This window comes from Pararge aegeria, chromosome 19 (genome assembly GCF_905163445.1).
Source record: "Pararge aegeria chromosome 19, ilParAegt1.1, whole genome shotgun sequence".
NCBI lineage: Eukaryota > Metazoa > Arthropoda > Insecta > Lepidoptera > Nymphalidae > Pararge > Pararge aegeria.
Window position 1 is genome coordinate 10,134,157 of NC_053198.1, and position 14,776 is coordinate 10,148,932.

Below are 14,776 nucleotides of genomic sequence, written 5' to 3' on the forward strand. Positions count from 1 at the left end.
AATTTTTCTTTTATTTGCAGACGTGGCAGGACATTAAAAAAGCTGCAACAGCACGGGGACGCAGCACCACAGGCAACATATACATAGTATACATGTTGCTGTAAAGTCAACCAAGTGAAGAATTTATTTATTTTCCAGAGTAGGTATAGATGGAAGAATGCAGGATGCTCATTTATCACACAAAAATAAATTAAAAAGGATGAAAAGGTTAATTTAGAAATTTTATTAATTAAAATATGTATTTATAAATCTTTCTCTTTTTTGTCGAGCAACTGTTAACAATCTTGTTTGATCCATATTTGATGTCTGATATCGTTCTTCGCTCGTATTTACAAAATTTACTGTCATTTGCTCCATTAGAGTTCTGAAATATACAAATTATATTATGCTCAATACTGTTGACCCAAATTAGTAGGGCAAATTGTATGTGAAAATGCAGGATCAATGATTTATAAGGAACCATTATTATAAGATATAATTTTATAATATTACCAAACATTAATGTGCCCAATAATAATAAGTTATGGGAACTTAAATATTATTTAAAGTATATATTTACAATACACGCCTATAATGATGCATAATATTATAAAGTGTTATGCAGGCATATATAAGTGGAGATGCTTTTTCGGGACTGTAAAGAAGCACCCAGTCAATCCCCAAGCTGCGAAATGTGTCTTTGAGGTACCTATTGGCCCTTTCCACACAGTTTCTTACTTGGCAGTGCCAGTTTGTGTACTTCTCTGCAGAACTATTTGGTGCAGCTTCTAAATCCGGAGTCATCATCCAAGGCTCTAGAGCATAGCCTGAGTCCCCAATAAAATTCTACTTTGTTATTTAAACATGTAAATTAATTCCTACTTGTTTTGCTTTTTCAGATTTTCTCCAAGATTTTAATAAAATGTTGAATAGAAATATATGCACAATCCTACATTGTAATTTGGACGTGATGATTAACCCATGCCCATGTTAAATAATTTATCAGACATTTTTTTTTGTATTTTCTTATATTTCATTACTAAATACAGTATCTACTGCCAAGTTTTTGTACTAATTCCTCAAATAAACAATTTTATTATAATGAGACATTGTTTTTTGTATATTCATATAAATAATTTACCAGACTAGTCGTATACAACATATGCAGCAGAATCCTAGGCATGTAATTTCTAGGTAATTATGAGGAGTATAATATAATGATATAGGTAGGTGTGTAACTATTTTTGATTTGCATTGTTTCCCTTTTATACTAGTTAATGGCAACAATAAGTAAAGTTTTGAAAGTTTGCACATTTTATTTAAAACATACATAAGATGTAGTACTGTCCGATTCTACTTTCATACAGCTGTATCTTTTCATATTTTACTTTAGAGTTAATAAATATGAATTGGTCATGGACACACACCACAATCTGTAAAACATATTTTAAAATTATTAACTTACTTGATTGTTTAAGTTTTTGATAAACTCTAGATCTACATAATTTGTCTTTACCAGTTGAACATCTATCGTGGATCTCCAGAGTCTGTTCCCGGGAATAATATCTACTTTGGCATTAGTCTAAAATGAAATGAAAAATAATTAAAGTACCTAGCATTGAATATCTTTGCTATGTACTTATACTGAAGTACTAAGTACTGACTAATAATTTTATTATTAAAGTAAGTATATCTATATTTGATGAGGGGATGTCTGCCATTGCCAGACGGGTGATCAGTCCTATGTAAGGACCATTCCACCCTATTCCCCATGTTTGAGACACAGGTTTTACTGGTGTCCCGGCAGGGTCCCCCCTGAAACCTACCAGTCTCTGTGGTGAACCTAACAATATCCCCTAAGGTGAGGTTTGCTAGGTCTTCTTCACTTATTCTATCCTTACCTTGTAGTTCCCATCTTACCAACACGTACAAGGGGCACTCGGCTATAAAGTGAAAACTAGTTATCACATCACTGCACTTTGAACAGGATGGGATTTATATTTACTAATGAGAATTATTAGGAAGTAAGTACCTATATATACTCACATACTGACAATAGCTCCAGTAATTTGGGTCAGTTATTTGCTGACTGTTGTTTGAGCAACAGCCATGGTCTTGACCTGTCCCCGCTGATAACTACCGTCCGCTAATAGCCTTAAAGATGTAAGAACCTAGACAAAAAGTGATTAGCCATGCTTTTTTTTAAACCTACGTTCATATATAGATGATGTCTTTGCACAAGGTGATTTTAGGTACTTAATAACAACTTACTTTTATGTGCACTGGTAGTCCATCGACAGCATTTAGTGGTTAGTGCCTCTTTAAGGTCCTCGCACGAGTACAGCACACAATTTTTACCCATCCGAAACAAGTGTTGGAACTCTGCATCGGGAAATTCGAACGGATTACTGGCGTCACGTATAGATCGCCGGTGTAATTTTCGTTCAGATTTCTCCATTTCACTTGAATAATAAGAGCCCCAGAAAGCACGAGACATGTTTTTTTGACTTTAATTCGTTAACAGAATTTTAAACCCACGTCTAAGGACGGGGATAAAATTGTCTCTTTCAAATGTCAAAAAAGGATAGTCTTTCCCCTTTCATTTCTTCCCATGCTATGGGCGGGGGATATATATCCACGAGAAATGTCAAACGGGGATAAATTTATCCTCTCCCCTGTTGCCGTGCTCTGGCAAGGGGAAAAGATAATTATATCCCTTGATAGAGGATATAATCGGGGGATATAATTTATATCTCCTGCCCGTGCTAGCCCTGCAGGCGTGGATTTTATATTTTAATATCGTACCTACGTTCTTACTCCAATAAATTCCCTTTTCCAAAACATTAACCAAGAAAGGTTATATATTATTTTATATACCATTAGCATATAGCTACACACCCGTATGACAATTACTAATAAATATATGATTTGTCTAATTTCTTAATTTTGATGGCTCACTATCAGCAGTCGCTCAGTTGTTTGTCTTTTAATGCAATCGCAATGCGTAGAAAAATCCAGACTACCTATCATACTTTTGTAAACGGCATTGTGACTTTCTAAAAAGATGTATCTTTATGAAAGTGCAATTTGAAGCTGAAGTCTAAAATGAAATATATAACAACGGAAAGCATGCGTCAATAGTAATTAATACGTAGATTCATAAACAGTCCGTTGTACACTGTCAGTTCTGTTGTACAGTGAACTAAACTAAATTGAAATCTAATCTTATAAAAAAAATTGACAAGAAAGGATCTACACTTTTTAGTGGATAGGTTTGCAAATAATAGTCAAAAGTAAACTGCTTATAACCCAGAAGCATTATTCCACAATATAATGCTTCTCCCGAAGCCGGCGTTAATACTTAGTTCCCTCGATTTTTCCGGGATAACTCAGCGCCGGCGGCGTTAATACTAAATTGAAATGGGACCACCTCTGAGGTACGACATACCAGGCGGAGTAATCGCTAAACAAATATAAATATTAAAAAAACATACAGTCGAATTGAGAACCTCCTTTTTTTAAGTCGTTTGAAAATAGTGCTTCATTTTCTACACTGAGCGTTGTCAGAAGAAATCATTTTCAACCGGTCAGTTAGATATATCTTGGTGTATCTACAACAGAATTGGCACCAGAGTCAGAAATGTAATTAATTGACGACATCTCTGCCGAAGCGGTGAGCGCTGAGGTTAAACGTAGAGTTTCAATTCAATTCTCGGAAGGGTTATTTTGGGTTTGTAAAATTATTGAATTTTCTCTGGTCAGGTCTGGTGGGAGACTTCGGCCGTGGCTAGTAACCAACCTGCCGACAAAGAATGTATGTAGGTAGGGTAATCAAATTACGCTTACCAGCAAGCGTAATTTAATTGAAAATATAAGGATCATGGAACTCCGAGTAGTTGGTAGTTCTGTTCTACGTATAGAAATCTCTTAATTAAACTAGACAGGTGTAAAATCTCTATCCTTCACGGCATTCTTTGTAGATATGCCCCTTCTTCTAGTCTACTTTACCGAAGACTGCTTGTCTAAAAAATGACATCCGGAATCTAATAATGATACGAACTTAGCCTTAGTCGTGCGAACTTAGGTGCAAAATTGCTCAATATTTACAAATATGTATAAATAAATTACATTTATAGTAATTACTACCTACATGTTACTTTATATTTAAATTTTATAAGGGAATACATGCCGAAACAAAGCAATGAAGTATTAACTCTATTTCAATTGGGGTACCTTACGTTTTGCCAAGTTTTACGAGAGTTCCTAAAATCGAAGTTCCATAGATACAATATTTATGACATATGTATATCTACCAGCCTGACGCGACGCGGCACGCCTGACGCCGGCAGCGATTTATTTTTCCTCAAATCATTTCATAATTGTTTGTTACTTAAGGGAATTTGTTGTTTTACATTGCGTTGATATTCATGACGGAGGGTTTCAAATCATCAATAAAATGTATACAGTTTTATTGTTACTCATTTTAACATCGTTCGTTGATATTGAAGCGAAATTAAAGAAAAATTATCCACCACACTGCACTCAAGTAACAAAAGGTACCACATTTTCAACTTACTTATTCACGATGAGATTTATAGGATATAAACAAAATTCAAGTAAGTTCCTATTACATATTTATTTTATGATATATTTCAGATACAGACTATGTTTCTCGGTTCAAATTAGATTATCCTGTTGTTTACATCCATCCCGGAGTACGAGAATCTTATCAGCCAGTACGTATTGCATATCTACTTATATATTGTTGATTTACAGTTTCCTGTGCGTATGTTATATCACTGGTACTAAGTACGGTACGTACTTGCCTACCTACTTATAAGGCATACCTCGCTAATGTCACTTATAGGCATGTTAACTATTTCAAGGAGGGGACAACGGGAATTTATTACCAATGTTACTCAATTTTTATCATATTATCCCTACTAATATTATAAATGTCAATGTAAGTTTGTTTGTAACGCTTTCACCCAAAAATACTTAACCGGTCCTCGTGAAACTTTGTGCACATATTCTTGGAAGTGTTAGAAGTAATATACCTAGGATAGGTACTTTTTATCCCGACATTAAGCTCGGTTCCTTTGGGAGAGGGGATGAGAGTTTGACGATTTTACACCATAACTCCGACAAATTTTAACCGATTTAAATATTTTTTTTTGTACTATAGAGGTTATAATGTGTTTAATTTTGCCTAAACTGTGGTTGGAGATAGCAGAACTCCTCAGCGGACAGCAGGAAACCCCTCATTTAAGGGGAACAAAATACTGAATACTTTAATTTATTTTAGGACTACATCTTAATTTAATGCCACATCAAAAAAACAAAATCAAACGCAGACGAAGTCGCGGGCAACAGCTAGTAATGTAATAATGGGGGCAATTTGATTATTGACCGATAGAAGAGGTCCTAAAGTTAATTTGACGAAATTGCATTTCTTATCCATCTGCCAGAGCACTTTAACTTCGGAATAAAGAAACGTAGTAGGTACCTACCTGACTAAATAAAAAAAAATCACAAGGGTCATATAAACCCTAAGCCGAAAATGAAATAATTATAAGTAATTAAAAAAGATATTTGAGTTGCTCTGTTATCTATCGTACTAAATATTTCTTTATTTATAATTAAATATGATATTAAAGTGTGTATGTAAATTTTATTTGTATGTAGGTATTTAGATTAATAATAATAATAAAATTAACAACCTTAACAATATATAATAATAAAATTAATAACCCTAACAATATCAGTATATCAAGCATACAAAATGAAGAAGATTTACGCGAAAGAAGTCACGTAGACGACGGAAAAAATAGATGCACTAAAAATACTTCTCTATGCTAGCTGACGGCGCTGATGCCGACAACTTTCCAAGTAAAATTGATTTTCAACGTATACAAACATTGTTTGATTCTTCAAAGGATTTTCTAATTATTTTTTCGGTGCAATCCTACACTCTTTAGTTAATAATACCTAATTGTGATTATCTCATACATAAATTTCATGTACGTGTTCGTATTTAGTGTTATTAGTCCAGTCAGTCAAGACAATTAATCCATTAAAATTCCAAAAGTTTTCAAATTTTGATGTAAGGTCGGGAATGGTATTAAAACAAACTATAAAATTTTGCAACCTGTTCTGCGGTCCGGAACATTGTACCATTCACTTGACCGAAGTTTGAAAACTTTTGGAATTATAATGACTTTGTAAAGTTATTATATTTTTATTTACAATTTATTTATAATTTTTATTAATACATAACTATAACCTAAAATAAACTATTTAAAAAAAAATAATTAAATTAATAATTAAAAAATTAAATATAAATTTATTAATAATTATAATTAAATTTTCGATTTCGAATGTCAATAATGACTGGACTATATGGGCAGTTCGTTAGCACTTTTTTAGTCATAGTATTATTTTATAGATGAGAATATAAGTTGAAAAGAAGATTAATAACACATTTTTTTGTTTTAGATGTATTGCCTTAGCCCCCCATCGGTGAACAAAGCGGTAACGGTGGTATGCGATTGGGCAGCGCCTCCCCAAGTGCAGTTTACTCTCGGCGATGATTACATGCATGTCATGCGCCAAGATCCAACCGGGCGTTACCAAGGCAACGCTATTATCACCACATACCAACTTTGCGGTCACAACATATCCCACGTGGATACTTTTGAAAACAAACCTGCTATTACACCTCGTATGACATAAAATGTTATATTATGTAAGCATTAAAAATAAATTAAGATTAAATAAAAAAGTCTTTACTTAAGCCTTTTGTTTAATTACCATTCGAACGTTTCAAGTAAATTTAATTCGACATGGATATTATTGACCAGTTATAACCTCATTTGTGATGGACTCTGACTGGACTTCGAAGAGTCCTCTATGATGTGTCGTATACAATATTCTGGCAATTATCATCATCGTAGTAATCAAAGGGATTTTACAGCTGGACGTCTATAATACTTAGTTATTTCAAAAGTTACGGTCAAATTATGCCGCCTATTATGTTACTTAATCGATTATATTTTTATGTTCACCTACATGCAACAATTAGCATAATGTTACACTAATATTATGTTGAACGAATTTATTTTTTTACGTTAGGTAAATTAATGCCGTAATGAACAAATATAAAGCTGAATGTCTCTTCTGTTTTATCTTCATTCTCGTACAGCAATAATGGGCAAGTTGTACGGTATTGTGTTGTTCCTATTGGCAGCTGATTATGTATCGCCTCTAAACCAGTATGTGTTCGAATTTGGTAAGCATAAGTAATTTTTTTGTTTATTTTATTTATACCTTCTCTTTATTTGCACAAGATAAATAAATAATAAAAAAACACAGACAGAAGAAGTATACAAAATGCTGCCTTATCGCTTAGTAGCGATCTCTGCCAGACAACCTTAGGATAAGGAAAACAAGAGGATAGCAGACTGCAGGGTGTGCATAATAAAAAAACACATACCTACGAATAACTACAAACTAATACTTTAACTAGATTACACAAATAAAATAAAACCTAATTTAAAAAGCATTAAAAGGAAAAACTAACGTAGGTATACTTTAACATATGATAAATAACAGTATTCGTAAAGTCGTCTTTAATGTAAACTATAGTAATTTTAAAATAGTAGGTAATATATAGAAAGTAAAAGGATGTAAGTACAAATTGTGTTTTATAGTTAAAATAATAGATTGTTCAACAAGGATGTAATGGGATAACGGGCACCAAGATGAATCACAAGCGAATAAGGGGTTGTAAAGTAATTCCCAAGCGTAATTCAAATTGGTATCTAGATATTAGGATAGGTAGGTATAATATAAGCTCATTTTTATTTCAACTGCAAATAAAAATATTTATAAAAATATTACCAGAAATGGGATCGACACTAGATCAACTACATGTAGATACACCTTGTGGAATTGTGATAAGGATTGTCATAATGTCATACATGATTTAAAAGAAGATCTATGACATAGAAACTACGACCTGATTGGTTTGCTACTTTATTTAATTTTGTTTTTTTTGTAATTGTAGGACAAAATACTGGGACTGTGATTTACAAATACGATGGTACCATTCCCCTTTTACAAATTTCGACCAACAAAGACATCATCGTAAGTACATACCTAAATCATAGTTGTGTCTATTTATTCCCTCTTATATTACACAAACGTTATTCCTCTTTGTGTAATTTAAGCGGAAATAAACGTAAAAGAATAACTTGAGAACCTAAGTGGGGCTATAATAGCCCAATTTGTTTACAATGGGATATTATGGAAACAGTTTTTTTTTTTAATTTAATGCCATGTATCCCCATGCGATCCATGTGAATAAAATAGGGACGCATGTTAATAAATTATAGTAAAAATTCGCTGAAGTTTGTAATGGTTTTATCTTGTTAAAATAATATTGTTAGTAGTTTAATAATGTTTACTTGATTGGTTTGTTAAAGGTGCCACCTGGAGCGACGGTGACCTACGTGAGAGTGACCGTGAATGCAGTATCGCCACCAAAAGTTGACTATGATGCGGACACTAATAGAGTATCCATTTCATACAGTTGGACACAAATAACAATGTCGACTTACTCGATAGTCGTCAAAGGCCATTATTAGTCGCTAAAGGCAAAAATATGCTTTTCGTTATTTGGGTCTGTGTAATCTTTTATCCTCCATAGTTCACGGTAAATAAAACACTTAAAGGAAAATTGTTATTTTACTGTATTTTTATCAACAGCTGGAAATCTTAAAAGATACCCCATTCTCTACAGGAGAGATCGGGTTATGTGGGATTTCTAACCACTAAAACTTACCAGCAGCCAGCCTCAGTATATAATACGCATCGGAAGGTTCCGGGATCTCCTTGGAAAGCACCGGTGCCTCCCTTACTGTTTCGTACCCTAACATTTAATAGAAGTTACCTCATATTGAGCCTACTTACACTTTACTGGTACTTTGGTGATTGCGAAACGTGAGACTATCATATTGTCTTCCAATGTTTGTTATAGCCTGAATGTAAGGTACTTAATCGCTAAAGTTGCTTTTTTGAGAGCAGTGACAACCTATTTTATTGCATTTCTGACATCACGATTGACGCTGTCATTATACGACAATCGACTAACTGTATTACTTTGGTGTCTTTTTGAGACGCTTGGGGAAGTACCTAAGTAGATGTCTTAAAAATCCAAATCGCACCGATAATCTTAGCGAATTTTTAGAACAAGATAAAAGTCATTGCCAATAATACGTTTGTCCATACTTAAACTCCAAATTTGACAAAAAAAACCGACTTTGTCATACAACTAAAAAGCACCCCTTTTTACGCTTTTTAGTGGGTCGGTTTGTGATCATATCTAAGTTATGATAGTCGAATGCCAACTGCTCATAACCTTCTACAAAATATTGCTTTCCCCGAAACCGGGGCGTTAATGCTTGAGGAGTTCTCCCGGCACTTCCCCATCAGCTCCTTTATTGTGACGTACATCAATTGCTTACTTGTGTAATACTTATTATTGTGTAGTTTCGGGGGCCATCCGTGGTCTTCATCATCAGTTTCACTTGACGAAATAGTGCTGTTTGATAGCAAATGCTCAAGTTACTTAAAATATACTCAAATCGCTATAATATTTTATGAGTTCAATCAATTTCAACAGATCTTGACCTGATGACAATAGGACCACATGGAAAGAATACCATCTAAAAAAATAAATCAAATCGGTATATAAATGACAGAGTTCTGAACTAACAAAATTAAAAAAAAAATAAAGCCAAATTGAGAAGTTCCTCCTCCTTTTTTGTAACTCAGTTAAAAATAGTGATATTCCTTGCCTACAAAGGACACAATTAAAGAGAATTCCTTATTTTTTTCAAAGTTCAAATAAAAAAAAAAGTTCTTCGTTCTTCGTTGAACAAAGTTACAACCAGCCTCTGAATCAATAATTCAATTATCATAAAAGTATAGGGACACAATGATTAAATTATTGATTTTGAGTATTAATTAATCATGATAGGCTCAGCGTGAATATCTACGTTTAAATCAATTATTTACGTTTCACATCAACATAACATTCTTACAATGCACTGTTCGTTAAAAACATTTTTATTTCTACTTGTTTTTGCTAACATTGATAGTTTCAATGCACTACCTAAAATTGTGACTTACGAGTATGGTATGTGAAAAAAAAGATTCTGACGAATTGAGATCCTTCTTTTTGAAGTCGGTTAAATATTATACAAAACTGTAACGGGGGTGTGTCTGTTCAGTAGGGATAAGTTTGAAGATTCGAATTTTAGAGGGGTATGTGACCAAAACAATGGATATTATATAGCTATATATTATGAAATGGCTTTGGCAATATTATGTTAAGTAGTGGATGAAATTAACTATACATAAATACATGGGGTCCCAAAGAACTGGAAATGCAACCCCGTACCAGTAAGCGCAGCGGTAATCGACCCCCAACGAGGTGGACAGACGACATAAAACGAGTCGCTAGGAAACTAGCCGACCAGGATCGTGCATTTTGGAACTCCCTATAAAAGAAATACGTCCAGCAGAGGATGTCAATCGGTTGGCGTGATGATGATGGTAATGGCTCTATAGACATATTTGCTTAAGACAAATGTTTTTGTAGTAGGTACATAGTAAGTATTTACATATAACAAACACGCGGACAATGCAGCTCGTTATCTTTTTTTTACTTAAATAAAATGTTACTCGCTGAAAATTTATCTTAAAAACAATCGAAATCGAATCGAAATACTTATTAGTTTAAAAAGATAAAGATTGACATTTCTACCAAATAAATCTCTTACCAAGTCTGATAAGAGACGAAGAACAGAAGACAGGAAGAAGTTTAGGAACGAAACGTCGATGTGGTCCAATTTAAAATTAATTTCATGATATGATTTAATGATCAGAGATCAGAGAGAGGTTTGCTGACTCTCACAGTGCCCGGCACTCCCAGGCACCAGAGTGATCTTTACTCTATAGGCATGAGAAAGGTAAAACAACAAATTAAAAAACTTTTCATGGCACTTACGAATCAAAATTATAACTTCCTTTTTGAAGGTGAAAGAGTTCCTGGCAACATCTTAACATACTTTTACAAGGGTACAGTGCCTGCTTTTCAATCTCATTACAATTTAAGTATAATAGTAAGTATTACTGCTACCCTTTTATGCATACATTTTTGAAATTAAAAGTAACCTATGTTACATCACTTAAAGCAACCTCAAGGCTCTACCTATCTAGAAATTTCGACAGAATCAGTTCAGCCATTGCTAAGATTAGGCCGTAAAGATGGACCGTTTTTAAAACGTGTTTGGTCGAAGCAAATGTTTAAATGGAGATACAACGAGCTGATGTGGTAGTAAGTTACATTTGTATAAAAACATTAATAACGCCTACACGTTACTTGAATATAACTTAAACAGTTACAATAATCGTTCTTATCGAGATAAAATAAAAAAGGATAGTTTTTTTTAAATCAACAAATAAAACTTCTTTTATAGTATTACAATAAAACTAATGTAAAAAATCAATATATATAATAATATATTATATGTTTTATTTCAGCCATTTTCCAATTTTGTGGATACGGATAATCATTTTACATATGTAAGAGTCCATTATGCAAACCCTTTGTCAAAAGTAAATATATCTTACAACAACCAAAGCTCGATGCTAGAGTTCTTTATAAAATATCCTTTCATGTCTTTTCCATTTGGCGTAGACGCTTATACGTTAGACAAAAAGAATAATAACTCCTCATCCACAACGGACTTATCACCTTACGTTGGCTCTGGGGAGATCTTGAGAAATCTCTAAATAAATATTTTTACCTCGATTTTCCGTTTGCCATACTTTTTACCTATTGATGGCGTTCATAGTTTAGCAAATATTAAAGAAGCCCAACAACGGATCATCTCGTACTGGAATGTATTGTAGAGAATTCAGCATTGTTCCTACCTACTTACCCACCTACATTTTGTGAAAAAAGGAAATAAAAAAAAGTACTTCAAAACCTTGACTCTTATTTTTGACACAAAATATAGTAATTACTTTCTCATGGAAATTTGTTTTGATTGTTATGGGGTAAACTCGAAACTTCATTTAGTGTCGAGTTTACCCCAGTTAGGCCTCGTAACTATCTTGTTCGAAATTTATCTATAAGCTGCGTGAACTATGTACATCTTTTCAGAAAAAATACCTCAATTTAGTCAAAAATGGACGGAAGAAGTGAAGGGCCCACGATGGCCCCGTCAAATATTTTCGTTATCGATTTGCATTCCACTTTTGATATGATTTGCAGTGCACGAAAGCATAACATAATTTTGAAGTTGGTTTATGCTGAGTGGCAGCATATATGATTATAACATTTAAATTATTAATATATGGAACGTATTATAAAAAGGAAAATTGTTTTTAATATTTTATTCATACAAAATCTTAATTTTCACTATTGACGACTAACAATAGTTACGACGTCAATTGTAAAAAAAAACTCTAAATAATAAAATAAATTTACAATTTTTGAAGGTCGAAAGGAGTAGTCTTACTATACAAAGAGGTTACTGCCTGTTGTAGTGTATAGTATTTAAGAGAGTGAATGCTGCAGACTGTTAGTCGTGGGAGCGCATGTTGATGTCATCATGCCTCTCGCGTTCCATTTCTCGATGGTCACCAGAGACGCGGGCGCCGGCCGATGTACCGGCTTCGTGTTTGCCTGGTGAGTGCGGAGCCGAAGGAGCGGATTGCACTAAACGCCCCATAAGACTAGCGCTTTTATCTTTCCGAGGTCTCGTCCATTCATGGGATAGAACGCGATCTAGAGTAAGCCTCAACGTAATATCCGGCTCTAATATATGTCGCACAATAGATTTTGCGGCAGCAGACACACTATCACGAATTCGGGATCGAAATACCCAATTCCGAGACATTTGGTCTTTGAGAAGCTTGCGCAGATTGGAGTCATCGAATGGCATTGAAGCGTTAAGCATTATAAATAGAATGATTCCTAGAGACCAAACATCAGCAAGTTTTGGGTTGTAAGGTGTCCCACTTACTACTTCAGGGGCTGCGTATGCTGCAGATCCGCAATATGTCTGGCTCAGTACGCGCCTATTTTCACTATCCGTGCAGAGTCGCGCAAAACCAAAATCAGCCAGTTTGACGTTAAACCGTCTTGATAACAAAATATTCTCACATTTGAGATCACGATGCGCAATATTTTTACTGTGTAAATATTGCAGTCCGCTAGCCATTTGTCGAAACCACAGCTTGGCCTGGTTTTCTGGCACAACACCGCTACGCTTTATGAAATCCAGAAGGTCGCCGTTATCGGCATAGCGCATGAATATAAATACCCGTGGTCCTCGTTGTAGAATACTGTGAACTTGTATGATGTGCGGGTTCTCTATTTTCGTTAGAATATCTAGTTCACGAGGAAAAAACTTTTCTAAAAAATCCCGAGGGGCCTTTTCTTTATCGAATATTTTGCAGGCGAGGTGCATCCGTTTGGGGCTGGATGCATCGCAGTATTCCGCCAGGTGAACAGTGGCGTACGATCCTTGTCCTATTTTTTTGCCGATAAGATAGCCTCGTTGTTCCAAGGCATTGACCTCCGAGCTTCTAGGGCTAAGGCGCTCAGCCATTGAGCTCTATCGACTTTATCCTAACCCGTTTAGGATACATTGGACATCTCACGCTTCAACGATATTCACAATGTTCAGTGGCCCTCCTGTCAAATAGTTCAGTATATGTGTGTTTATTTTCCACTCAACTCTCATGAAAGAGAGTAAAACAATACACCATTCGTTAGTAGCACGCACAAAATTTTATCAAAATATTACGACATCACAAAGAATTTGGACATAAAAAACGCTTCCACTAGTAATAAATCTTCCAAAAAGACGTTTTTGCTACATTAATCATTTTTTTTCCTTTGTTTCTAAAATTAAAACAATATTTTCACACACACCTGTAGTATAATGTGAAAGAAGTTTGAATATATTTTTTTTATAACTATCCATTTATTCAGGGAATAGATCACCATCAGCATCATATTATCAACCCATTACCGGCCTACTAAAGGGCTCGGGTCTCCTCCCATAATAAAAAGGGTTTAGGCCGAAGTACACAACGCCCAGTGCGGAAATATGTACACTCAGCTTTATGTGTACACTATATTTAAAAGGGCAACAAAGATGGAGTGGTTCTTAACAAACACTAATGCAGGTATTGTGGGTAACGGCCAATTGTTTTTTAAATATGCTTTTTTCAAAGGTCTTCAGTTAGGGTTAGCTTTACAATTTGAAAAAAAAACCGCGTCTTTAACTTAAAAATGGCCTCGCCTTCCGTTTCATCTTCTTTTCCTTCTTGGAGAGTTATGAATAGTTTTCTACTACTAATTCTATTGTTCCTGACCACATAGTATTATGTGTAATTGATGTCAGAAACAACACTTTATTGGCTGACTAGGTTTAGCTTGGCTGGCCGATTAAATAGTACATTTCCAGATACTTCTAATTAAAGAAGTATGTCTAACTTATTCTGAGTTAGTAGGACTGTCATTTTGTACTTTTAAATAGACAGGGAAAATTGTTTACTCCTTGTATACTTACCTTCCACTACTCCCATTCGTCGTATACCCTTATATCTACCGACAGCCCGCTTAACGATAGTCGAGTCGACACGTTGCGAACTCCTTGATGCATACTTAACATCCTTGCAAACTCGTCGACATCGTATAGTGTTGTTCCAAGTT

The 14,776-nt window shown here is 34.5% G+C and overlaps 3 protein-coding genes across 3 annotated transcripts; 2 read left to right on the forward strand and 1 right to left on the reverse strand.

The window, feature by feature from the left end:
- Positions 1–4,306: 4,306 nt before the first annotated feature.
- Positions 4,307–6,733, forward strand: LOC120632164. The gene is made up of 3 exons (XM_039901971.1): positions 4,307–4,535; positions 4,636–4,715; positions 6,475–6,733. Exons 1-3 carry the CDS (start codon positions 4,436–4,438, stop codon positions 6,709–6,711), a joined length of 417 nt encoding a protein of 138 aa, XP_039757905.1. The 5' UTR covers positions 4,307–4,435; the 3' UTR covers positions 6,712–6,733.
- Positions 6,734–7,157: 424 nt separating this feature from the next.
- LOC120632251 lies at positions 7,158–8,716 on the forward strand. Its single transcript, XM_039902072.1, has 3 exons — positions 7,158–7,267; positions 8,045–8,124; positions 8,463–8,716. The coding sequence occupies exons 1-3, from the start codon at positions 7,186–7,188 to the stop codon at positions 8,622–8,624; spliced, it is 324 nt and encodes a 107-aa protein (XP_039758006.1). The 5' UTR covers positions 7,158–7,185; the 3' UTR covers positions 8,625–8,716.
- A 3,763-nt stretch (positions 8,717–12,479) lies between these two features.
- Positions 12,480–13,936, reverse strand: LOC120632131 (testis-specific serine/threonine-protein kinase 2). Its single transcript, XM_039901936.1, has one exon. It carries the CDS (start codon positions 13,662–13,664, stop codon positions 12,633–12,635), a length of 1,032 nt encoding a protein of 343 aa, XP_039757870.1. The 5' UTR covers positions 13,665–13,936; the 3' UTR covers positions 12,480–12,632.
- Between the last annotated feature and the right edge of the window lie 840 nt (positions 13,937–14,776).

Bases quoted from the DNA above. Each gene is read 5' to 3' on its own strand.
- LOC120632131 (XM_039901936.1), bottom strand. From the start codon at position 13,664: ATGGCTGAGCGCCTTAGCCCTAGAAGCTCGGAGGTCAATGCCTTGGAA.
- LOC120632164 (XM_039901971.1), top strand. From the start codon at position 4,436: ATGTATACAGTTTTATTGTTACTCATTTTAACATCGTTCGTTGATATT. The intron at 4,536-4,635 runs GTACCACATTTT...GATATATTTCAG, and splicing joins CTGCACTCAAGTAACAAAAG to ATACAGACTATGTTTCTCGG. The intron at 4,716-6,474 runs GTACGTATTGCA...TTTTTGTTTTAG, and splicing joins TACGAGAATCTTATCAGCCA to ATGTATTGCCTTAGCCCCCC.
- LOC120632251 (XM_039902072.1), top strand. From the start codon at position 7,186: ATGGGCAAGTTGTACGGTATTGTGTTGTTCCTATTGGCAGCTGATTAT. The intron at 7,268-8,044 runs GTAAGCATAAGT...TTGTAATTGTAG, and splicing joins CCAGTATGTGTTCGAATTTG to GACAAAATACTGGGACTGTG. The intron at 8,125-8,462 runs GTAAGTACATAC...GGTTTGTTAAAG, and splicing joins CGACCAACAAAGACATCATC to GTGCCACCTGGAGCGACGGT.